The 24,959-nt window shown below is 41.0% G+C and overlaps 1 protein-coding gene across 1 annotated transcript; it reads right to left on the bottom strand.

Moving 5' to 3' along the window:
• Window positions 1–636: 636 nt before the first annotated feature.
• On the bottom strand, window positions 637–20,573 carry LOC149443791 (TRPM8 channel-associated factor homolog). The gene is made up of 8 exons (XM_089655321.1): window positions 20,328–20,573; window positions 12,606–13,227; window positions 9,794–10,749; window positions 9,617–9,711; window positions 7,866–8,079; window positions 7,385–7,624; window positions 5,754–6,091; window positions 637–4,329 (listed from the first exon to the last, which is right to left on the bottom strand). Exons 2-8 carry the CDS (start codon window positions 13,220–13,222, stop codon window positions 4,078–4,080), a joined length of 2,712 nt encoding a protein of 903 aa, XP_089511447.1. The 5' UTR covers window positions 13,223–13,227; window positions 20,328–20,573; the 3' UTR covers window positions 637–4,077.
• Between the last annotated feature and the right edge of the window lie 4,386 nt (window positions 20,574–24,959).

Raw genomic sequence — 24,959 nt, 5'->3', positions numbered from 1 at the left:
TATAACAGTGTAAATTTGCTGTCCCCTCAAAATAACTCAACACACAGCCATTAATGTCTAATCTGCTGGCAACAAAAGTGAGTACACCCCTAAGTGAGTCCAAATTGGGCCCAATTAGCCATTTTCCCTCCCCGGTGTCATGTGACTTGTTAGTGTAACAAGGTCTCAGGTGTGAATGGGGAGCAGGTGTGTTAAATTTGGTGTTATCGCTCTCACTCTCATACTGGTCACTTGAAGTTCAACATGGCACCTCATGGCAAAGAACTGTTGCTCTACATAAAGATGGCCTAGGCTATTAGAAGATTGCCAAGACCCTGAAACTGAGCTGCAGCATGGTGGCCAGGTTCCACTCAGAACAGGCCTTGCCATGGTCGACCAAAGAAGTTGAGTGCACATGCTCAGAGTCATATCCAGAGGTTGTCTTTGGAAAATAGACGTATGAGTGCTGCCAGCCAGGTCCTGGATAACTGCCCTGAGGCTCTTACAGGGGCTTTACCCCTATACCCAATACTCTCCCTCTCTCTCCCCTAATTTTTTTTCTCTTTTCCAACATATATCTGTGTTTACCCTTGTTCCTATATTTGCTTACTTTTTCTTTTACAAAATGATAATAAGTCATCAAGGTCAGACAGTTGATTCAGTTTAAAGAGCTCTTTATTGATTCAAATTTAATTTGCAATACATTTTTAAGTTGACAATCTACATAAAATCAAACTAAAATACTAGCAAAAATGTGAGCTGCAGATGAACAATTGTTTTGGAACAATTGGTTTGAATTTATTAGCAGGCTAATAAATTCAACCCAGCCTCCCTGTTCAAGTTATCTATGATGTAGCACAAGTATGTAACCAACCTGGCTTCTTTCTTGCTGTGTTATATAACCCCAATTCCAAAAATGTTGGAATGCTGTGTAAAATCTACATAAAATTAGATTGCAATGATTTGCAAATCTCATAAATCCATATTTTATTCACAATAGAAAATAGAAAACATATCAAATGTTTAAACTGAAAACATTTACCATTGTAAGAAAAAAATAAGAGTCTTTAACTTGAAACATTTATATGGTGGAGATCCTGTGAATTAGTATTTGGTGTTTTTGTTAATAGTATTATCAGATTACAGCTTGACTGCCTTGGCTTAGAATTAGAGAGAGTTTGGTTAGTTGTTGGGTCATGATGTCATCTAATGTACTGTACATCAATGTGTTTTCAAGTTCTATTTATAATGAAATATGCAGTAATATTCTTTCATCTGAGCTGTCAAGAGATAATGGATCACACCCAGTACTGTATGAGTAGTCTGTCTCACTTGCCCCTTTAAAATATGCACTGCATATACAGTATGTCTGAGAATTCTACTTAAACTCACATCACGTGAGAATTCGATTTAAACACACAATGCATAGACATCCTAAACAGGGGCCACGTTTAGTATACTATGTGATTAAACAGGTAGGACAGGTTCAGTCTCCTTTTTGTTTACCCTAGGTCATGCCTAAGTGTTTTTTGCAGCGTTTTGCAAAAACACAGTACAGTCCATTTAACATGATTTCCATGGGACATGTTCACATCTGTTCATTTTCACCCGGTGTGTGTTTTGGAAAGGGTCAGGGACTTTTTTGAACGCAAAAAAATGCGTTTTTGGTTCTTTAGACTTCAATGGAAATGCTGCAGAAAAGCATGTATTGTGTGTTTGCTTCATGTTTTATGGGTTTTACTCATTACATGTGTTTAAATAGTGGCAACAATTTTACACAGCACTTTACATATTATTATTATTATACAGGATTTATATAGCACCAACAGTTTGCTCAGCGCTTTAGAATATAAAGGGAGACAATACAGTTCAATACAAGAGGGGTAGGAGGGCCCTGCTCCTTGGAGCTTGCAATCTATGGTTCCTACCTCACATGCATCCATACACATAATCAGGACAATTTGATTTGTAGCCAATTAACCCACCAGCATGTCTTTGAAGTGTGTGAGGAAACTTATGCAAACACAGGAAAAACATGCAAACTCCATGCAGGTAGTGTCATAGTTGGGATTTAAACAAACAATCCTACTGACTGCAAAGCAGAAGCACTAAAACCTATCTCCAGGACTAATATGACGTTAACAGTTTGTTTGGACCACGTTGGCTCAAATTATTTCCCTTAGTATTTGATGTAGCATCTGTCAGAGCTGTATAAACTCTATGTAGCATTAGCTACATACAGTATACAGCTCTGTGTTTCAGCAGAGGTACAAGGACTTCCTGTCCCGTTCCCAGCACAAAATCGAGTTGGGCTGAGCACTGCTCAGCCATTCACAATGCATACAAGGCTTCATCTGATTGGCTGAGATAGAGATTTTGACATCATCCACCTGCTTCTCCAACTCATCCAATCAAAGGAATTCTTGTATTCATTCATAAAAATACAAGGCTTCCTAAGAATGGCTGAGCAGCACTCTACTCGACTCTATTATGTCCCAGCAACAGATGAGAAGTCCCTCTATCGCTGTCTGAACACTTTGCTGTATACCAGGGGTGTCAAACTCCATTTCATCACAGGCCGTATCAGCATTATGATTGCCCTCAAAGGGCTCGTTGTATCTGTAAGACTAGATGTCCAGAGCACCCCATCCTCCCTTACATCAGATGTCAGGAATCCCATACCCTCCCTAACATCACCGTGCACCCCCTTTTGGGGGCAGAGTTAAAAGCAGAAAGAGCAGGGTCTGAAGGAGGACCAGAGGAGGTGTGGAACCAGAGTCTGCTGAATGCTGACACCAGGTGAAGCAGAGATGAGGGGGTTCTGCAGCTGCACTGAGAGGTGCAGGATTTGGCAGAGGAGTTCTATTCTCTTCTCTGCTGCCGACTGCTTAGAGAAAGTGAGGGCAGAGACAAGGAGGTATCTGCAGGAAAGGTACAAGGTCAACATGAAATGGCCTGTAGGGCCGGATTCGGCCCGTGAGCCTTGTGTTTGACACCGGTGCTGTATACTGTATAAAGGTCCTTTCACACGGAGCGGACCCGTTTAGCATATCTGCTTGCTTGCAGAGTAGACACAGAGCTACTCACTCTCCTCAGTGGGCGTTTAGATGAAAATGGACCGCCTGTCCGCTTTCATCCAACCCGATCGAATGGATGGAAGGGGAATTGGATCCCCATCCGTCCCTTTTTGGCAGATCGGATGTCTACAGAGGAGAATGGAAGTTCTGATTCGGTCCGCCTGAAAAATGGGCAGGCGGACCCGATCGGAACGTCCATGGGAAAGAGCCCTATAGATGATGCTACACACAGTTTATACAGCACTGACAGTGGCTGCATCAATTAGTAAGGATTATAGTTTCTTTGGGCAGCTTAGCCCAGACAAACTATTCAAAGTCATAGTATTATTGAAATTAGGCTTTAACAACTGAAAGCGCAGGTTTACCCATGAAGGGCCATGTACTTTAAAGTGATACTAAAGTCCACAAACAAGTATAAACATGTTCTACTTACCTGCTCTGTGTAATGGTTTTATACATAGCAGTCTGGATCCTCCCTTTCTCGGGTCCCCCGGTGCTCCTGGCCCCTCCCTCCTGTCGGGTGCCCCCATAGCAAGCAGCTTGCTATGGGAGCACCAAAGCAGGCAAACTCCCAAGCCACTGCTCTGCGTATCCATTCATACACAGAGCCGCAGCTTGGCCCTGCCCCCTACCTCTCTTGATTGGCTCATTGGCTCTGATTGCCAGAAAATGGCTCCCGCTGCTGCCTCAGCCAATCAGGAGTGAGAGCTCCTGGAGAACCGAGGCTCTTCTGGACATCGCTGAATCAGAGGGGACTCAGGTAAGAACTGGGGGGCTGCTACACACAAAAGATTTTTTACCTTCATGCACAGAATGCACGAAGGTATAAAGCCTTGAGCCTTTAGAACCACTTTAAACATTCTTAATAAGACAATTGTGAAAAAAAGTCTAAAAAAACAAAAGATTATACAGACTGTTTTAGCCATTCAATGCTTCCAACAAGTAGAATAATATCTCAGTGTTGTTTGTTTCATATTTTCGCTCATTACAATAGGGTACAAGGTGGATTCTGTAAATGCCGTTACTCAGAACTGGTGTACTTCTTCATAGGATCCTCCTCCCACATGGGCAATGTGGATAACTTCTGGCTGATATTCTCCTCAATTGGCCACCCCCAGGACTTGAAGAATGGAGCCAAGTTCTTATTGACAGCTTGAGAGAACTTCTCCGCCCAGAGATTCATCTTATCTGAATTGTTGCTACTGACATTTGACAGCTTCTGGTATTCTGCAAATAGTTGCTTGAAGGGATCCCATCCAAAGCTTTCTTGTAACTAAATATCAAAAAAGTTGGTTAACTTGTTAATACAAGCTCACTATACATGACTTATGTTTGCATTATAGTGCAGCATGTAATGCGCGTGTGTGTGTCTTAATCTTAAAGTGGCTGTTAAAAAAGCTGTACCCGTTTATCTGTAGTATTCTTTTCTTTACAGCCATTCAATGTAGATAATGTCTAAATCTTGTTTGAGCTGCCAGAAAACATTATGCAGCTGAAATGAAACTGCAGAGATCACTGAGGGGAGCTTTGACAACTGATTGGAGGGAAGGGACATGCAGCCCTTCACACAGGAACAGAGCTCAGACTGTCAATCACAAGCTGTGTGCTGGAGATCCCTCCCCTGTCACCTTTTTTCTCTTGGTGTCAGGAAAATCTGTCATAAATGATTCATGCTAATAGCAGAGGAACGAAGCAGCAGGCAGGAATGATACTGTACACACTATAGAGGGATATGCCTTATTCATATTTCTTGTCTGAGGTTTACAACCACTTTAACTACTAGCTGACCATCCTATACCAATTTTACTGCTACAGGTCGGCCGCTCTGTGCAGAATCACGTATATATAAGTAATTCTGCATTTCTGGGTAGGGTACGTGCGGCATCGACATGCTGCTTCTGCTGTGATTAGTTACAACAGAAGCCAATCAATGGGTGCTGGCCAGTGGATGACCGCCAGGACCCATTGATCAGAGAGGAGAAACACTGGGCTGAGCTCTGCATATGTAAACAATGCAGAGCTCCGCCCTGTTAGTGGGGATGTGGTGGATTTTGTTTCCCTGCAAAGCAGGGGATAAAATCCACCACATCCCTTAGTAAAAACACCTATAAGTAAACACTGGTTAGGCACACAATTAACTCTTTGATCAACCTAGATGTTTAACCCCTTTCCAGCCAGTGTCATTAGTACAGTGACAGTGTATATTTTTAGCACTGATCCCTGTATTAGTGTTACTGGTTCCCACAAACTGTAAGTTAGTGTCAGATTGTCCACTGCAATATTGCAGTCCCCCTGTAAGTCAATGATCGCCGACATTACTAGTATAAGAGAAAAAAATCCAGTATACAATGTATCCCATGGTTTGTAGACAATATGTTTGCGCAAACCAATCAATATACGTTTATTGAGATTATTTAACCAAAAATATGTAGCAGAATACATATTGGCCTAAATTTGTTGTATAAATATGGCAAATGTTAAAGAAATCAGGATTTAACAATAAACAAGAACAAATCCAAAATCTTGGAAGGGCTAAATGTATTTATGAATCAGGTCAAAAATGCGTTGGCAAATGTACAGCAAATCATGGGTGAATGTAAGATATGGCCCTTTATAAATGGACCCCTATGTTTTTATGAGTTGCAGAGTAAGATGTCATTTTGTTGGTAGATATCAGTGTTGTTTGGTGTTCAATACCTGAAGGTAGGTCTCCAGAGCAGTCCACACACTCCATTGTTCCAGCTGGGCTCCATCTTTTAAATATTGCTGGATTCGAGTTTCCCGCTCTTCTGGCTTTAGTGCAGGATGCGCTTGATTCCTTGGAATATGCAGGAGAGTTTCATGGACATATACTGACCAGAGGTTACATGTTGCTTCTGTGGTATGAGGTGGAAATTCCCAATTTCCCCTCTGCTCATTGTGGCCAAGTTCATGTATAGGTCCCCAGATACCAGTTTTCTGTATATGCTCAGCATTGGTTATATCTGGTGCTGTCTCTAAATGACACATTATTGGATATCCAGCATGCATCCAACCTTAAAACAAAAGGACTCAATAAGTTACAGATCAACATCACAATAATCACACTAACACATCCACATCAAGGTATGTTTTTGAGTAACATACAAAAAACACTTAAAACATAAAGGAAAAATTTGACTGCAAAGGTCTATAGCACAAGTCCTCATGCACACTTTTTCTGCATTTTTCAGCGTTGCAGTGTTTTTCCAGCTAAAAAACTCCTCTAGAAACCCACTAGTTCTGGGGTTTTTGTTCCAGCCAAAAAATGTTGATTACAGTCTATGTGTGCATGGACACATAGGATAACATGCTGAGGGGTTTACTAGCTGTAGAATAAAAAATGTCAAAAACCAAAAACAGCCGCTGTAAAAACAAGTGTGCATGAGGACTTAACAAAGCATTATCACTTTTTTTTTACAGTATTCAATATGATAAAGTGCATGTAGTACTTTTTCCTATCATCCTAGGTGCCCTGTAACACTAGCTGCAATGTCAAACAGACTGGCGTACAGCCATCTAACACCGCAACTAGCAAGAAGACGGCTGCTTTGTTAGCTAGAGCCTGTCTCTGGCTTCCAGGACTTGCCTAAAGCAAGCACCGGCAGGAGCAATGCAGAGGGAGGTGAAGCAATCCTCTTGCCGGTGTTTGCCTTGTGCAAGTGCTGGGAGCCAGAGACCAGCGCTCACTAACAGGCAGCTGCGGTGTCATGTGGCCATGCCCAAAGGGGGGGACGCCATGGGGTGCCCTGTCCAACTTATTACAGGGCACCTAGGAGGATGGCACAAACCCCTACATGTTATTTGTGTGCGGCCAGCATGAAGAGGTTAAATACCAAAAAATGAAACTTTAAGAAGTCACAAACAAAAGCACTGTTTTCACAATGGCTAATGGTAAGCATACAATGGCAGCCCTGTCCTTAGTGCCTTAGTGAAATATTATTTTTTTTCCTATACACAAAGATGATGGTGTGGATTGGAGTCATGTCATGGCCCATTATTTGAAATGCCACCAATGTACAATATATGGTATGTTAAAATGAAATATGCAACTATTATCCACATAACTTTGCAAAGTTTTGGGTTAATTTTTTTTCTGCCCAATGGGTGAAACTATGTTCACTTTCCTGTGATTAAACAAGAAACCTTTGCCTAATGGGGAAACCACTTTACATTAAACACCTATAACATAAAGCATACCTTTCTTTACAGCCTGGGGGTTTGCAAGTTTACAGAATCATCCCAGGGAGTAGCCCTCAAACTATTTCTTAACATCCCCATCAATGTTCACCAAAATAAAATTAACTTACCAGCTGAAATCTGCACATCTGTCACAAACCTTTCTGGACGGGGAAATTTCTTAGGAATTGCTGCCAGATCAGCAATGGATGCCATGATATCGTCCCACAACAACATCAACGTTTCTGGATCGTCTAGTGAGCGGATGGTATCAGAAGGCACAGTAAGAATGATATTTTCTGTAACAAGTTCAGCCCAAGGAGCTGGATAATTACGAATTGTTTGCTGCCAGGAAGAGAGGCTAGTCTGACCTAAACAAGAATACAAATGAGATTATTCTAGTATTTTATTTTAAAAGCATTTGATTTAATAATTCTGCAAAATTTATCACTGCAAAAAACCCTCAAAACTATGTAACTGTATTAAAAAAATATGTATATCCCTGTGTTATAAGCTGTATATATTTATATACTGAAATGCACTAAAAAATGCACTTTTACAGACAAAATGCAAAACATTCTTTACTCAGTATATTCCTTTTAAAATACTTACCCTTAATGAATGTTGGGGCATGTTCCGCACCATACACTGTAACTGGAATCAGACCCAACTGGCTTTTTGCTTTAACAATAACATATAGAAGACCTCCCCATATACAAGATATTTTCACTTTTTCTCCACTAACATCTTTCTGATGTATAACCACAGGAGCACGACAGAACTCCTCTGCTCCATTCAAGTTATCTGAGTGGCAGCCAACCTGAACCTGGAAAAATAGTAAAAGAAATGTGTATATTATTATTATTATACAGGATTTATATAGCAGTTTTCTCAGCGCTTTACAATATAACAGGAGACAATACAGCAACAATACAGTTCAATACAAGAGGGATAGGAGGGCCCTGCTCCTTGGAGCTTACAATCTAGGAGATGAGAGTCATTTAAAAAGTAATGGTGTATTGAATTTGTTTTGCTCAGCAATCCTAATCTTAAATGATTTGTATAAAAATGGTCAGAATGCCCCCCATATTGTGTCCCAGTGTTCACTTTTTTCTTTTACTCAGTTACCATAGGGAGAAACAGCTTTTATTAATTCATAAGATGTACTCACCAGGCTTGTAAACTTCCCAGCAGTGGCATCTCAGTTTGTGTCTTTTGTACCCCCCCAAATCATTTCTGTATTTATAGAAAAAAAAGCCTAAGCTAAATGCCCCTTTTACCTACCTAAATCCATGGCCATGTAATGCATCAGGTCCTGAGTTGTCTATCTTCTTTTTTTGGTGTCCATATTGCTGCTAAGGTGACATGGACACTTCCACAGGTGTCCAGTGGTGGATTCCTCTTAGATTCCAGAAGACTGCAGCAGCATGATGACATTATGAAGAGGCTACAGGTCAGCATGAGCATAGACTACATCACTGGATCCACTCAAAGAAGCATCAAATGTTGATGGACATGGTTGTCAGAGTTATGTGTGGAAAAAATACCTTCAAAGGTAATTTTAAGCTGCTAATTGAGTGGATTGGAGTGGAAGGGAAGGATCAGAGCGAGGAGAGTTCTGCCTGGAGATTGGCTTTAAAATTGGATAAAGGTATTCACACAGTAAATACAAGCCCTTCGTTCAGAGAGTCATGATCAAGGGTTCTTACTATAAGGCTTATTACACACGGCCTCAAGAGGGCAAACAGTATGAATGCAACGTAAATAGCCATTGTAAAGGAGCCAGAGTGCATCCAGGGTTGTATGCTCATGCGCGAGATTGGCAACATATAACAGCATACATCCATTCATTGTAATGGAAAGCTGTGAGCTGCACCTATGGCTCCCCTATGTAAGTGGTGCACCCCAAAGCTCTGTTCTGGAACAATTTCTCTGTTATACTGTTAAATAAAACTGGTTCAAGATTAAACAAACAGTTTCTATTCTTGTTTTCAGATGACACAAAGTTGCAAAGTGTCTCCAACTTACTAGCATACTTGTACACCATGAACCTATTTAACCAAAGGAGAGGGTTGAGAAACTTACACTAAACTGTGTAAAAGTTCACTTTGATTATCCAATCACTTGCATAACACAATCCTATTCACTTATTTCATTTGCACTTGACTATGGATTCAATGTGAACAATTTGCTTTTTCACATCATTGGACAATCAGCAATAACAGAATATATTGTGCAAATATTCTTAACCCCTTTTATAAACCAGCCAAAATGTTATGATTTGCAACTACATGGCAAATGGAGGTGCAAGTAAGGGCAACAAAATTAAGTACAACTCAAAATAGCATTTAGAAAAGAAATACCTGAAGACCTTGTCCAGCAGCTGATGCTGGAAACATTAGTACTGCAGTTTTTCCAGGGGGCAGAAAGAGTCCTGTACTTCTCCATGCATCGGCACCTGGGAGTAATGCAGTAAATGTTAATGTACCACAAAACCTACATAGATGGAGTCACAGACAGTATACTTCATTATGTTCTACCTGGGTTTGTGGCATCAATCTGTACTGTAAGGGACGGCTGGTCCAAAGAAGCATTGCCATCTTCCCCATCGTCATCCAGACATTTAAGGCAGCTGACTTCTTGAGCCAAACACATGATTAAAGCCTCTTTGGAGCTGTTTTGCACAGGACACTGTTTACTGACAGCGGGCAAACGACACCCTTGTAATAGATGTGCCAGTTCTTGCTGTAGTGATGAGGTGAGAGGGCTGGCTGGAAGCTTCATGTATGATGAGACATCTTGTCTGAGCTTGTTCAACCAAGAGTTAAAGTGTGGTTTCAGCTCACCTCCACCATTTAAGTTCTTTACAAGTTCACAGGCTGCTCTAGGAAAGTGGTACATACTATCAACTGCTTTGGGATCCAAAGCCTTATAAACTCCTTGTCCAACTGTCTCTGCTAGAATGCTAATTCCAAACTTGTTGAGGATTTTATTTCCTGGGTACTGGGAGAGCACATTTGGGTTGGAGTACGACCAGTACCAGGCATGGCCAGCGATGAGCAGGCCCCCACCTTCTGCCACAAATCTATGGATCTTTTCAGCTTCTGCATCACTGTACGAGGTGCAGCAATACACACTGAGACCAGGAATCAAGTCAGAAACCACACAAGATAAACCTTCATTCTGTAACATAAGGAAGACATTTCCCAGTTGCTTAACACCAATCTTTCCATTTCTGCCCATATCTAGCCAAGAAACAGCATTGAGAATGAAGGTCTTCAGCTCTGGTTTGGCCAGGAAGCTTTCATGTGTTCCTACAACAACACGTCCCCTGCCGTAGTATGCAGCACCAAAAAAGCATTGATTGTTGCTGCTGAGCCCAATTGGAAATGTTAGAGGTCCATGAAGAAGAAGTTCTGAGGATACACATCCTCCACTGATGTCCAGGTAATCAACACCTTGCATGAGTTGCTTTAAATCCGTTGTAAAATGTATACTGTATAAAACAAAATCAGACACCCCTGTAGCAATTAGTTTTGCATAAGAAACGAACAGGAGTTATAAGTGTAAGCTGTGTGTTCCACCCTCTTGCCACCCCCCCCAAAGTGGACTACAATTCCCAGTATACCCAGCAGTTTTTGTATCCTCTCCCTACCACAGGTTGGGTTGGGTACACGGCGACCAGGAGGGAGGGGGACATCACGATCATGAGGATTTTATACAGTGTAGTGAAAAAATGGGAACTTGGAGGATCATCAGAGTCGCTCCAGCAGCAGCTATCAGCACAGCAGTAATGGGAGGGAGGGATGGAAGAAGCAGCCCACCCACAGCAAGCAACGGTGAAGAGAGGAAAGTTGGAAGCACATTGGCAGGAAGGGAAGGGGGAGAGTTAGGGTTCGCACCCTATCCTGGATTCACATGTACAGTCTGCGTTTTAAATCATGTTTCCAGGTTTAAGACTGCCTGCAATCCAAACACCATTGGTGTGCACATGAAGTGTGCCTGGGCACAGCCTAGTCATCCCGTGCAGCACAGATTGCCCAGGCTGCCCAGTTCCCCCCTGCAGCACTGCTGGCTTTCCTCCTCTCCTCTCCTCTCCTCTCCTCTCCCATCAGCTGCTTCAGGGGAAGGGAGAGTGGTAAATAAGTCATTTACTGGCTCCTTCCTTTTCTGAACAAACTTCATTTATGAACGAACACAGTGAGTGATCTGTTCACACACTCACTGACTTTATTAATAACTCAAGAACAGTGAACTATGTTTACTTTGCTTCAGTTTGTGAATGAACAGGAAGCACAGAGAACTTCCCATTAATTCACTGTCCAGTGCAGCTGAGGCTGCAGAGAAAGGGACTGGGGAATCTCTGTCCTCAGTCCTTTTCTCTGTCTAAAAAGTGAAATATCAGGGGTCTGCATAGACCCCTGATATTTCACCAAAGCCCCCCAACGGGGCTCTTAAAAAAATTGTAAAATACTAATAAAAAAATAAAATTGTGAAAAATAATAAAAAATAAAATAATTAAAATACAAAACTACTGACACCATCCACTGCGCTACTGACAAAGTCCACTGCCCTACTCACACCGTCCACTGTTCTGACTGACACCATTCACTGTCATATTGATACCAACCTCTGTTCTACTTACATGTCCACTGCTCTACTGACACCATCCACTATTCTACTATTGACTTCATCCATGTTTTGTTTACATTTATTTATAAGAGTGTTTGTCTGCGTGTCTATGTACACATGTACACATACAGTACATACATGTTTGAGCTTTTGGGTGCACACCCTACTGCAATAGGCTGTTCACACATATGCTACATACACACTAGACACCGGACTGTGGCTCGCCACGTAACCAAGCACCATAACCACCAAGTGCATAGATAGGCATACCATCTGGAGGGCTGGTTGCAGTTATCTAAGCTGCTATCTAACACTCTCTCTTACACTGCCTAGAGCAAGCACAGTTTTCCCCCCTGCATGACCAGGAGAGAAGAGATGGAAGAAAATATGGCAAGCCTACCGTGAGCAAGTTGAACACACAGCCTGCTGCACCCCACTACATGAGCTTTCAAGAAAAGGACAGCATGTATGATTTAAGTGGGGCAAATAATGATATATTGTATTAAAACAAATACAAAAGTAGTCTTGCTTTCTTTTTTATTATAAGAAAACTAAGAGGTCTATTTATTTCACACAATTAATACAGCTTTCTCCCAAGATTCACAAATATTACACAAAAGATTTAGTTAGAAAAAAAAAAGAATCTTGGGTAAAGGTTGTGTGAATCTTGGTTGAAAACACTTATAAATCACTTTAAGGACTCAGTCCCAGCATACTCACTTTTTATACACTGGTCTCCATGGTATGTTCTCACTCACACAGAAGTTTCCCTTCTCTCCATATTTGTTGGTGAAATACACTCCGGCAACTGATGTTATCTTGTTTCCAGGAAAATGACACAGAACATTCTCTTGTTGGTGACACTGAGACCAGTACCAGGCTTGGGCTCCAATGAGCACACCTCCACCTTGTCTCAAGAATGTGACAATATCTTCTGCCTGGCTGTCATCATTTCCAGTAGTGCAGAACACCCCTAGATCTTTATTAAGACCAGAAACCTTTTCTACCTTGTGTCCAGAGGAAGACAGAGTCTGCTCCAGGTGATCTAGATTGTTGTCAATACCAATTACTGCTTCTACAGATGGTTTAAGCCAGGATATGGCGTTCTTCAGGAAATCCATGAATTGAGGTTGGTTTAAATAGGACTCATGGCTCATGACCACTATTTTACCCTTCTCATACTTAGAGGCAGCAAGGAGGACATGATGTGCTGGAGTCACTAACACTGGAAAGGCCGTATCACCAGTCAGGAGAAGCTGGCAGGGTACACTGTTTCCAGAGAAGTCCAGGCTACACAGGCCTTGGACAAGTGAACTGTAGTCTTCTTTAGCTGTCATATTTCCTATAAACAAAAATATATGATCAATTTAAATAAATGAAATGCTTGAAGATTTATTAGTCAAAGAGCAATTAAAGTCTAGAAATCAAAGCCAAAAGAAAAGGTGATTATAGGATAGTGCATGGTTGGCCTTAAAGCCTAGGTTTACAAAAAAAAAAATACTAAGCACAGGGGACATTACTTCAGTGTGACTACATTCAGTGTGACGTGTCCCTTGTGCTTCAGTAGAAATTTTCCATCATCCAATGCTCCCCCTCCCCTACCACTGCAATCTTCTAATGTGGCTGAAGTTAATAGAACTGAGGAGCTGTCACAGGCTCTCATCAAGAGTGCCAACTATTTCCTTTCTGTAAAGCTCCCCCATTCATAGAAATCAATACGGCAGATTCTATTAATGAAACGTGATCTATGAATGGAGGGGTGGACCTATCATCTGTCCATCTTCCATTCATAGATCGTATTTCATTCATAGAAACTGTGAATAAAGACAAAAATATTTATTTTGTATTTTTTGTGTGTAAACTTAGGCTTTAAGATAAAGGCCAAATCACAGTTATGTTATAGACCAACACTGTAGCAAACAAGGCGAATTACCTTGTCTTTGCATTGGAACTGCACTGGGAAAGGTTGCCCAGCATATCCCAAGGCAAATGTGAGGGAGCACTCACTTTAAGATTTGATCATGTGACCACTGTGATTGGCAGTCACAGTGGTCACATGATTGGAAAGCTCTCAAACACAAGTATGCATTGAGAGATTTTCGGTACCTGCGGGGAGCATGCAGGGTGTGCACTCTCAGCACAGGAAAATGTTTACATAGGAACGCATATATGCAGTCTCTCAGCGGTAAAGCCCACCTGCCAAGAGGCCGCATATACTGTACAGTATGTGTACCTCCTGCAGGAACTGGTTAAAAACATAATGTTGATTCACTGCATCCTGCCTCCTAATCCACATTTGGTTGACCTAGAAGAATAAAACAGAAGGTCATAATTCCTGATGTTACCATATCCTGATTACACCATGGAAAAGTGTTGACCAAAGTCTATAACAATGTTGAATAACTATTCAGGAATTATTAATCTATAGCTGTGGATTAAACTTTTAGGGACTTGCTATTAGTAACAAATTTGAGCATTCCATGAACAATTAGGGTTTGTCTACACCGTGACCTGCATGTTTCCGCACTAGGTCAATATAGGTCACTGTTAGGGTGTATAGAAACCAATTATTTTATATGTGTCACCATAACACCACAACACTGGTGTGATGTGCGGTTTCGTGCAATTTGGAAAGATGCAGCATTTTTTCTGCAGTGTATTGAATGGCATCGCATGCCAAAGCACTGGAGTGTGACGCACTGCACTGCTGTGTAGAAAAACAAATGAAGTGAACAAATAAAGATTAAAAAAAGGAAAAAGTAAACAGCACAATGCACCACAATCTGCTGGATCTCACTCTAGCAGATGGCTCCATGGTAAAGCGCTGCTTTTTAACATGTGGGCTAGTGTAAGCTAGCCATCGTTTCAGGACATCTTGCCATAAAATAATACTGGACTTCTATTTACTTGCAGGCCCGGACTGGGACAAAAAATAGGCATGGGCATTTTACACTGAGCAGCTTCGAGCCTGGGGGCCCTTTCCTCTGAGCCCGGAGGAACGCCAGGGCCTGGTCGCAAGTCCGATGCTGGTAGTTCTGCCACGGGTGTTAGTTTTTAATTGATATATATTCAATTTATTTTTTATCATTTTATTTATTTTATTTTATTTTTTTTTACAATTTTATTTGTTTATTTTACAATATATTTTTTATTGTTTTTTTTTACAATTTTTGTTTAGGAGCTGCGTTGGGGTGCTATTGTGAGATATAAAAACGGACCCCTGACATCTCACCTTTGAGACAGAGAAAGAAGATTGAGGACACAGTCTTCAATCTCCATCTCTGCAGCCTCAGCAACATAGAATGAATGAACAGGAATAGCTCTGCACAGAGCTTCCTGTGGATTCATAAACTGAAGTATAGTAAACACAGTTTACTATGCCTCAGTTATGAATGGACAAAGTCAGTGATTGGTACCGATCACTGACTGTTCTTTCAGACAAGGAAGGGGCCAGTAAATAACATATTTACTGGCCCCTTCTCCGCTCTCCATCCTGACAGATACCGACGTACCAACCGACGGGAGAGGGGAGGGGGGAACCTGGCAGCAGGAGGAGGGTGGGTCGGGAGAGAGCACATGGGAACCAGGAGAGCATACACATGCCCAGGGGCAGCAGAAAGATGGATAGGAGGGGGGCATACAGAGGAACAGATCCATCCATTTCTCTCCTGCAGCCAGAAAGTCTGCAGGAGGAAGAGGAGAAGTGGACATACAGCAGCGTTAGGAGGGAAATGGACGGATTGGTTCCTTTATATGACACACCTGCCAACCCTCCTAGCCAGCCAGCTCTTGTTAGGATATGCCCGGTGTGCCCTATGGCCAATCAGTACCTGCTTACTGGAAAAAAGCAGTGTAGAGCAATGATAATGTGCAAAGTCCCATACCAATCAAAAATCATGTTAGCTGTCTCCAGGTGGACTGAAATTTGATTGGTTGCTACTGAACTCTGCATATCCCTATCACTATGAGTATTGTTTATAGAATAACCAAAAAAAATCTTTAAAGTTTATACAAAGCCAAAGCTTTCTTCTTAAATGTGAATGGAGTAAAGAATGCTTAGAAGCCCTGCCAAGTTTCTATTTTCTTTTGCTTGCCTGTGTCCCACTGGGGAGATTTCCCTACCCTTTATGTCCTAAAAACACAACAGGAATGTTACTATTTTTTTAAATTGAACTCTGGGATGTTAAAAAAAGCCCTTCCAGCATGGTGAGTTCTCTTGAATGTTTTGCCTGCTTGTGGCTGTGTCAGATCTAATTACTGCACCTGCACCAGTGCTAGACCCAGGGATTGTGGGTTATATAGTATTTTCACAGTAAGTGCTCTTAGACTGCAAATGTCATGCATTATCTTGTGCAGTGCCATGATGCATGCCTTATGTTTGAAAACAAACTGATGACACTGGAAAGTGAAGACCTACTCTACTATAGGCTGTGTGTGCAAGGCAATAAATGACACCATGAAACTACATGATACATGTACATCTTATGCAGGTGAAATACACAAGGTGCAGGTAGGAAGGTATTTAATGCCTTTTCATTCATGAAGCCCAATATTAATTCAACTATTGTTGTCATGAAACCTAGTGAGTCTTTGAAGCCCACATTTATTTTTCTTTGTGTCCCTATACAGCAGATTTGTTCTGGTCCCCCACATATCCTGGGTGATCAGGAAGGAATTTTTTCTCCTGCAGGAACAAATTGGATCATGCTTTGCTGGGGTTTTTTGCCTTCCTCTGGATCAACTGTGGGTATTATTATAACTTTTTTTTTTATTGTTGAACTAGATGGACTTTTGTCTTTTTTCAGCCAGACTAACTATGTAACTATATTGTCAGGTGTCACAAGGGCAAACATTTAGGCAAAATTTCCACAATGTGGGTTACAGTCATAAATACAATTCTTGATAAATATTTATCTCCTCTGCACTCTAAATCTAAAAAACTAGCTGGAGTTAAAGTGTTACTAAAGCCCGGACCCTGCATTCACTATATCTGACCCCCCACAGTACACACAACATGGAAATGCAATTATTTTAGTGAATATAAACTGCTAGATAGCTTTTCTCATCAGCAGTTAGAACAGTCTTGTGGCTTCCATCAGTGTTCAGCAGAGCACTGGTTAAAGTTTGTAGGAGGAATCTTTGTTCTGCTCTAGGAGGATACAGAACCCCTTACCCTCTGTCTGGACAGCGCTGATTTGCCCTGTGCTGATTACTTGCACTCTCTTAAGAAAAATAAAAACCTCTCCAGCAATACAAACCAAACTGAGCATGTGCAGAGTGACTCCACACAATAAATCTTATTAGGAGATAAGAGGGGGACACTGGAAGAAGGGGAGGATCAGAAAAGTCAGGATCAAACAATATTTTTACACAATACAGAGGATTAACCCCTTAGGTTCCACAGTGAGTATAACAAGCATGCTTTACTACATATACAGATTGATTATATTGTTTGTAAGGAAATATGTCTTATTAACTGTCATCCATTTTGTATAATGCCTCCATTTCTAGATGTGTGAACAGTTAGTTTTGGTTTTGTAACTTCTCTCTCGTTTTCTTAGACTAGTTTCATTTCTGTAAATGGAGCTAGCTTATATGGTATCCCTCAGTTTCTGTTCTTCACATAACTATATTGATAAGAATGGAATGTTTCATTGATCATCCTAAGATTACAGAATGCCTACTGAGTTCTCTATAACCATTCTTGTCATGCAATAAACTTTCAGAGATTTAGCTTGCACACTCCGGTGTCTGGAGCTTTATTTCTCCCAGGCCTGAGGGTGAAAATAACGAGGACAAGGGGGCTACAGACATAGGCTGATTCCTATCATTGTTGTGGGTTTTTTAACACTTTAAGCTTTAGGTTACTACCAAATATTTATGTAAAACATATTTTATAAAAGACATTGGAGACTCTCTTTTGTCAAAATGCAAGACCGTTAAAGATTTTATTTTATGCTTTACCAAAATGTTACACTTGAAGTCCAGAAAAAAAAAATATTTAAATGTATTCCTCAATAGCCACAAAGTATATAAATCTACATTGTGTGCACCAACTCCCTTTGCAATTCCAGGTATTGTCTAGTAAGGCCTCGTGTACACTGCAGCTGCTACATTGAAGTTTAGGAGCAATTGGGTGTTTTTTCTGTAGCCCCTGATTTCTACTCTCTGTTATGTGTTCATGTACACATAATCATTTAGAGGAGTTTGCAGACAGCTGAATTTACTGGCATTACTCTAAAAGCACAAAAACTGTGTACACGTCTAAACTCACCTAAACGATATATGTGTTTAGCACTTCAGAATTAATTAATTTCAATGGCCAGAATAAATTAAAATTCTGGCCAATTAAATAAATAAACTCCAAACCACTAAACGCTGTCAAACCCTGCTAAACTCACCTAAACTGGTTTGAAAAAATGTGAGTTTTTAAAGTTGATTTTCTCCTGTCAGGAGTAACAGCGTTTACAATAAACCAGAGTGCATGAAGTCTAAAAGTAGCAATAAAATCATCACATGCATATAGCCGGTGCAAAGAGCAGAGCTCTAGGAGGGGCCCAACAGGCCCCACCCACTACAGGTTGCCCACAGAAAACTATAGTAGGGGGTGGAGACAAGACCAGTCACCCTACACATGAAGAGAGTTCAGCAGTGACCAGTCTGCATAACAGGAAGCTCCTGCACAGAAGCAAGCTTTCACAATGAATTACTACACAAATATGGAAAAACCAGCACCAAGCATAAAATAACAGTACACACACATCTTATATTTAGATTTGCTTATCCTGGACTTCATCACTAATGATTTATAAAGTATGATTTGTACAATCCAAGTATTTTTTTCCATGATTTACAGTATGTCTCCTTTTCTGAGTAACATGCAATTTTCTGTAAAGCCTGTGAATCGACATTCTGGTACAGTGTGCGGTCTGATCAATGGATCATTGAGCTGTGTGTACTGCAAGAGAGAGTCAGGGCTTCTACTACAAATCCAGTTCACATATCCAAATTCAGGGGTTCTTAGGATGTGAAGGATAAATGGCATATGCAGTCCTCTCTACTTTTTGCCAAGAGTTGGAATATTATTACAGATAGTTATAGAGCACGGACAATGTATGCAGTATTGAGCATGCTGTATATTCAAATCAGCCCCTGCCCGTAAAGTGATAGGAAAATCTGCTTGTGTACCTGGCACCAAGCGGTAAGCCTATAATAGGGTTTACCTAGGTACAGTACATATCTCCTAAATGTGCACCATTTAGGAGATATTTAGTTGCAGCCAGTGACCTCAGCACACCGTCCATTGAGAGAGCTGTGCCGCGACTCCCACACATGTGCGAGTGACGTCATCATGGCGTACCCATTCAAATGGCCGGAGGAAGGAAGACCAGGCGAAGATGGAAGCACTGGAAGCGATGCATACTAGCACATTATGCTCTTAACTTGCAGGGCAAAGATTTTTTCTGTTTTTATTTTGCGGTTTAACCACTTCCCGACTGCCCTATAGCAGAAGTACTGCTCCAGGTTGGCAGGGCTGCGAAAAACCACATATATATATATATATAGATATATAGATATGTATATATACATGATTTTGTATTTCCAGGTAGGGGGTGCCCTATGCTGCCATTGGCGGCTACAGCTGTCGATCCACTTCCAATCTCCTCCACTCTCTAATCCAGGTTGATCTTCCTATTCTTTATACAGCATATCCTCATCCACAGAACTCGGGAAACATTCACAAAGTTTCACTGCAGCCGCTTGGGTAGAGTTCACTGATAAACCGTCTTCAAATTTAGAGATGTTCCCCTTGTCGCATGTGTCCAACACGATTGCACGACTGTCTATGAGAATATATCGACTTTCTAAAGAGAACTTTGCACAGTTTATAGGGATTTCAATAGTCATGTGGGAGTTAAACATGGCAAGATGATTATATTGGATATGTGATATTTGGATATGTGATATTTGCTCATTGGTTATATGGACTTTTTAAGAAGTCATGTGGGAGTTAAATATTGCAAGATGATTATATTGGGTATGTGATATTTGCACATTGGTTGTTGTACGCACTTTTTAAGAAGTCATGTGGGAGTTAAATATTGCAAGATGATTATATTGTATATGTGATATTTGGATATGTGATATTTGCTCATTGGTTGTTATATGGACTTTTTAAGAAGTCATGTGGGAGTTAAATATTGCAAGATGATTATATTGTATATGTGATATTTGCACACGCCCTTTAATAGCAGAATTTGCATGTTTTTTTTTTTACTGTCTATAACACATGAGTATATATAATTATCCTTACAATATTGGCAAATCTGCAACATCCAATCTACCGACTATAAACAGATGATCAGTATATATTTAAATGAAAGAGTTTGTGAATAAATGCGACTAGTTTAGAAGTATAATGAAGAGCAGACAGATACATACCTGTCACAGAAGCATACGATCAGAAGTGGAGTCAGCAATCCCTGTCCAAATTTAGTTTTCTAGTAAAGGGATGCCCGGGGGAAAGTCATTCACACTGGGTGGAGTCCATAAATGAAAAGTACAGATAGCTGTCAGCACACTGACAAAGGGAGGATTATGTGTAGCTGGACAGGGAGGATGAACAAGGAGAACTTGTTTGGAAACCCAGGCAGGTACGTCATTGCAGATCAGGAAGTGAGTTAGCTTTTTTTTTTTTTCTATGTACAGCACAAGACTGTGAATGAAGTGACAGCTGTACACATCCTGTCTGTGGGCTGTACATCTTCTAGTTGACCACAAGAGGTCACCATTCTCCATGCAGAGGTTTAACAGCTGCTTGGTTCATTCCTGGCAGGGCCTTCTGAGGCTGCACTTCTACTAGGTGGCCACATGAGGGCTTCTAAGTCCACCATTATTATCTTCAGCAGATTGGTGTGTCTAGGTCAGTGTTTTTCAACCTTTTTTGTGCAAAGGCACACTTTTTTCATGAAAAAAATCACGAGGCACACCACCATTAGAAAATGTTAAAAAAATTTACCTCTGTGCCTATATTGACTATATATAAAGTAATTCTCTTGAATAGGAATCAAACACAAAGAAATTATTTTATAATTACTTTATTATGAAATAATAAAGTATTTTATAATTGGACCCGGGGGCCGGACCAAGAGTAGATGAATGATGTGTATGTGTCATCCATAGTAAGTATAGTAATATTCCCCCATAGTAAGCATAGTAATTAATCCCCCATATAGTAATTCATCCCCCATAGTAATTAATCCCCCATATAGTAATTCATCCCCCATAGTAATTCATCCTCCATATAGTAATTCATCCCCCATAGTAATTCATCCCCCATAGTAATTAATCCCCCATATAGTAATTCATCCCCCATAGTAATTCATCCCCCATAGTAATTAATCCCCCATATAGTAATTCATCCCCCATAGTAATTAATCCCCCATATAGTAATTCATCCCCCATATAGTAATTCATCCCCCATAGTAATTCATCCCCCATATAGTAATTCATCCCCCATAGTGTAATTCATCCCCCATAGTGTAATTCATCCCCCATAGTAATTCATCCCCCATAGTAATTCATCCCCCATATAGTAATTCATCCCCCATATAGTAATTCATCCTCCATATAGTAATTCATCCCCCATAGTAATTCATCCCCCATATAGTAATTCATCCCCCATAGCAATTCATCCCCCGTATAGTATTTCATCCCTCGTATAGTATTTCATCCCCCGTATAGTATTTCATCCCCCGTATAGTATTTCATCCCCCATATAGTATTTCATCCCCCATATAGTATTTCATCCCTCATATAGTATTTCATCCCCCATATAGTAATTCATCCCTCATATAGTATTTCATCCCTCATATAGTATTTCATCCCCCCATATAGTATTTCATCCCTCATATAGTATTTCATCCCCCCATATAGTATTTCATCCCTCATATAGTATTTCATCCCTCATATAGTAATTCATCCCTCATATAGTATTTCATCCCCCCATATAGTAATTCATCCCTCATATAGTATTTCATCCCCCCATATAGTATTTCATCCCCCCATATAGTATTTCATCCCTCATATAGTAATTCATCCCCCCATATAGTATTTCATCCCCCCATATAGTATTTCATCCCCCCATATAGTATTTCATCCCTCATATAGTAATTCATCCCTCATATAGTATTTCATCCCTCATATAGTATTTCATCCCTCATATAGTATTTCATCCCCCATATAGTATTTCATCCCCCCATATAGTATTTCATCCCCTCATATAGTATTTCATCCCTCATATAGTATTTCATCCCCCCATATAGTATTTCATCCCTCATACAGTAATTCATCCCTCATATAGTAATTCATCCCCCATATAGTATTTCATCCCTCATATAGTATTTCATCCCCCCATATAGTATTTCATCCCTCATATAGTAATTCATCCCCCCATATAGTATTTCATCCCCCCATATAGTATTTCATCCCCCCATATAGTATTTCATCCCTCATATAGTAATTCATCCCTGATATAGTAATTCATCCCCCATATAGTATTTCATCCCCCCATATAGTATTTCATCCCTCATAAAGTAATTCATCCCTCATATAGTATTTCATCCCCCACAGTACTATTCCCCCCCCCCCCTTCTAGTAAGCCAAGTCCCCCGTGTCAATTCACTTACCTTTTGCGTTCCTCTCGCTGTCTTCCCGCGCCGTTCGGGTCTTCAGGGCGGACTGTGAGAGGAGCCTAGCTCCCCTCCCCTCACGTTCGGCACGCTGCCCCGCCTACACACATCCTGACAGCCACATCCGCAAGCCGGATTAAAAGGTCCGCGCGGACTTTTGGGGCTGCCAACCGAGAGGAGGCAGGGGAGCGGCCGACCGAGAGGAGGGAGGGGAGCAGGCGCCCGGCACACAGAAGAGCCGCATTAGACTGGGTAAAGAGCCGCATGTGGCTCGCGAGCCGCGGCTTGCCGACCACTGAATCATTAGATTCTAATGATTGGTCTATTTGTGAGCCGAAGCCACATGTTACAGATGAAATTGGAATTTTTCCCACGGCACACCAGACAATATCTCACGGCACACTAGTGTGCCGCGGCACAGTGGTTGAAAAACGCTGGTCTAGGTACTCCTCCACTAATGTCATTTGTAGGCCGGTTGTCATCATTTACTGATGTTTATGCTCAGGATCTTAGTGACAAAAAGATCTTGAGTAAAATGTTCTGTAAAGACCTTGTGTAAAAATCTTTATCCTCTTTTAATTGCCAGTGTTGTAATATACATGTATATTTATTACAGGTACTTATATAGCGCCGTCAATTTACACAGCGCTTTACATATATTGTACATTTACATCAGTCCCTAACCCTCAAGGAGTGTAAAATCTAATGTCCCTAATTTGCATTCATACACATACTAGGGCCAATTTAGACAGGATCCAATTAATCTACCAGCAGGTGTTTGGAGTGTGGGAGGAAACCAGAGCACCTGGAGGAAACCCACGCAGGCACAGGGAGAACATGCAAACTCCAGGCAGGTGATGCCGTGGTTGGGATTCCAACCAATGACTCTAGTACTGCCAGGCCAAAGTGCTAACCATTTAGCCACTGTGTTTTTATTGGTTCCCCCCTTGGAGAGATTTCCTATCACTTCTTGTCCTGATCAGAAGTGAGAGAAATCTCCCCAGTGGGCGCACTAACAACAATAAACCCCAACAGAAGCTTTAATTGTTGGACTTTAAAGTTAAAGTTTAGAAAACATGCAATTTTGGTAGAAACCTAAATAATAGCAAGTTAGAAAGCAGTCTATATAACATGAACATGTCGGTCTTAAAAAATTACTAGGACTAGCCCCTTAGGAGTCGCTGCATGTATAGAGGCGGAAGCAGGCACATACGTGTATAGATGCATGTGAATTATTGTACGCAAACGTAATATTTTCTATTTTTATTTTACAGCTCTGTACTTATCACTGTATTACTGATCTTTACACAGCTGGATGCATTGTTCCATAGACAAGAATAAACCTGTGTTTAGTTTAGTAAAAAAAGTGGCATATTTTTACTCCCATGTGCAAGAGGGCTTAAAGTAAGGATTTTAGCCCATGGTTGAATGCATTGATCTAGGGCTAGGCTAATTCATTTTTTGTTTCACAGACTGTACTCTTAGTAACAGGGCCAGATCTAGCCAGTCTGATGTGGGGGTGCAGTAAAAAAATGTCAGGAGGCCAGGGGAAGGGAGGTCAGCAGGACAGTATAGAGAAACAGGCGTCAATAGGACAGAGTACAGTTGGTTAGCAGGGCAGTGTCAAATGTGTGTATGGGGGAATCAAGTCAATTTTTTTTTGTTCAACTCGCTGGTTGAACAAAAAAAAAAATGACTGGTGAATGGGCTGCCTTACTGAACGTTTTTTTAAGAAGAATTTCATTAAAACCAGCAACAGTTGTGTCAATGAACACCTATGTACAAGGGTTCTTCAAAACGTTTCTGCACTTTTAAAAACATATATATATATATATATATATATATAAATATGTATAAAAGTGCGGAAACTTTTTGAAGCCCCCTCATGTATAATATACAAGCATAATATAGTACAGGGGCCAAGAGTAAGTGATAAACAAAACATATAGAGTGCAGCAGTCAGGGTGAGTACCACATTCACATCAGAGTCCTCCCTTACCTCAAAGTCCCCAGCATTCCCCGTATACATCACAGTCACCCTTACATCCGTGTCACCAATATCCCACCTTACGTCAAGAGTCCCTAGAGGACCACCACCTTACATCAGAGTTCCCCCTTTCATCAGAGTCCCACCTTACAGTAGAGTACCACCCCTTATATAAGAGTCCAGCAGAGTGCCCCCTTACATCAGAGTCCAGCAGAGTGCCCCCTTACATCAGAGTCCAGCAGAGTGCCCCCTTACATCAGAGTCCAGTAGAGTACCCCCTTACATCAGAGTCCCACCTTACAGAAGAGTACCGCCCCTTTCATCAGAGTCTTGCAGAGTGCCCCTTTACACATACCTTCCCCACTGACTGATGGATGGCATGAAAAGGCTTTAAAA

Source organism: Staurois parvus, unplaced genomic scaffold (assembly GCF_062004578.1).
Source record: "Staurois parvus isolate SC_StPar_1 unplaced genomic scaffold, SC_StPar_1.0 ptg000832l, whole genome shotgun sequence".
Taxonomy (NCBI): Eukaryota; Metazoa; Chordata; class Amphibia; order Anura; family Ranidae; genus Staurois; species Staurois parvus.
This window is presented reverse-complemented; position numbering and strand designations above follow the sequence as displayed.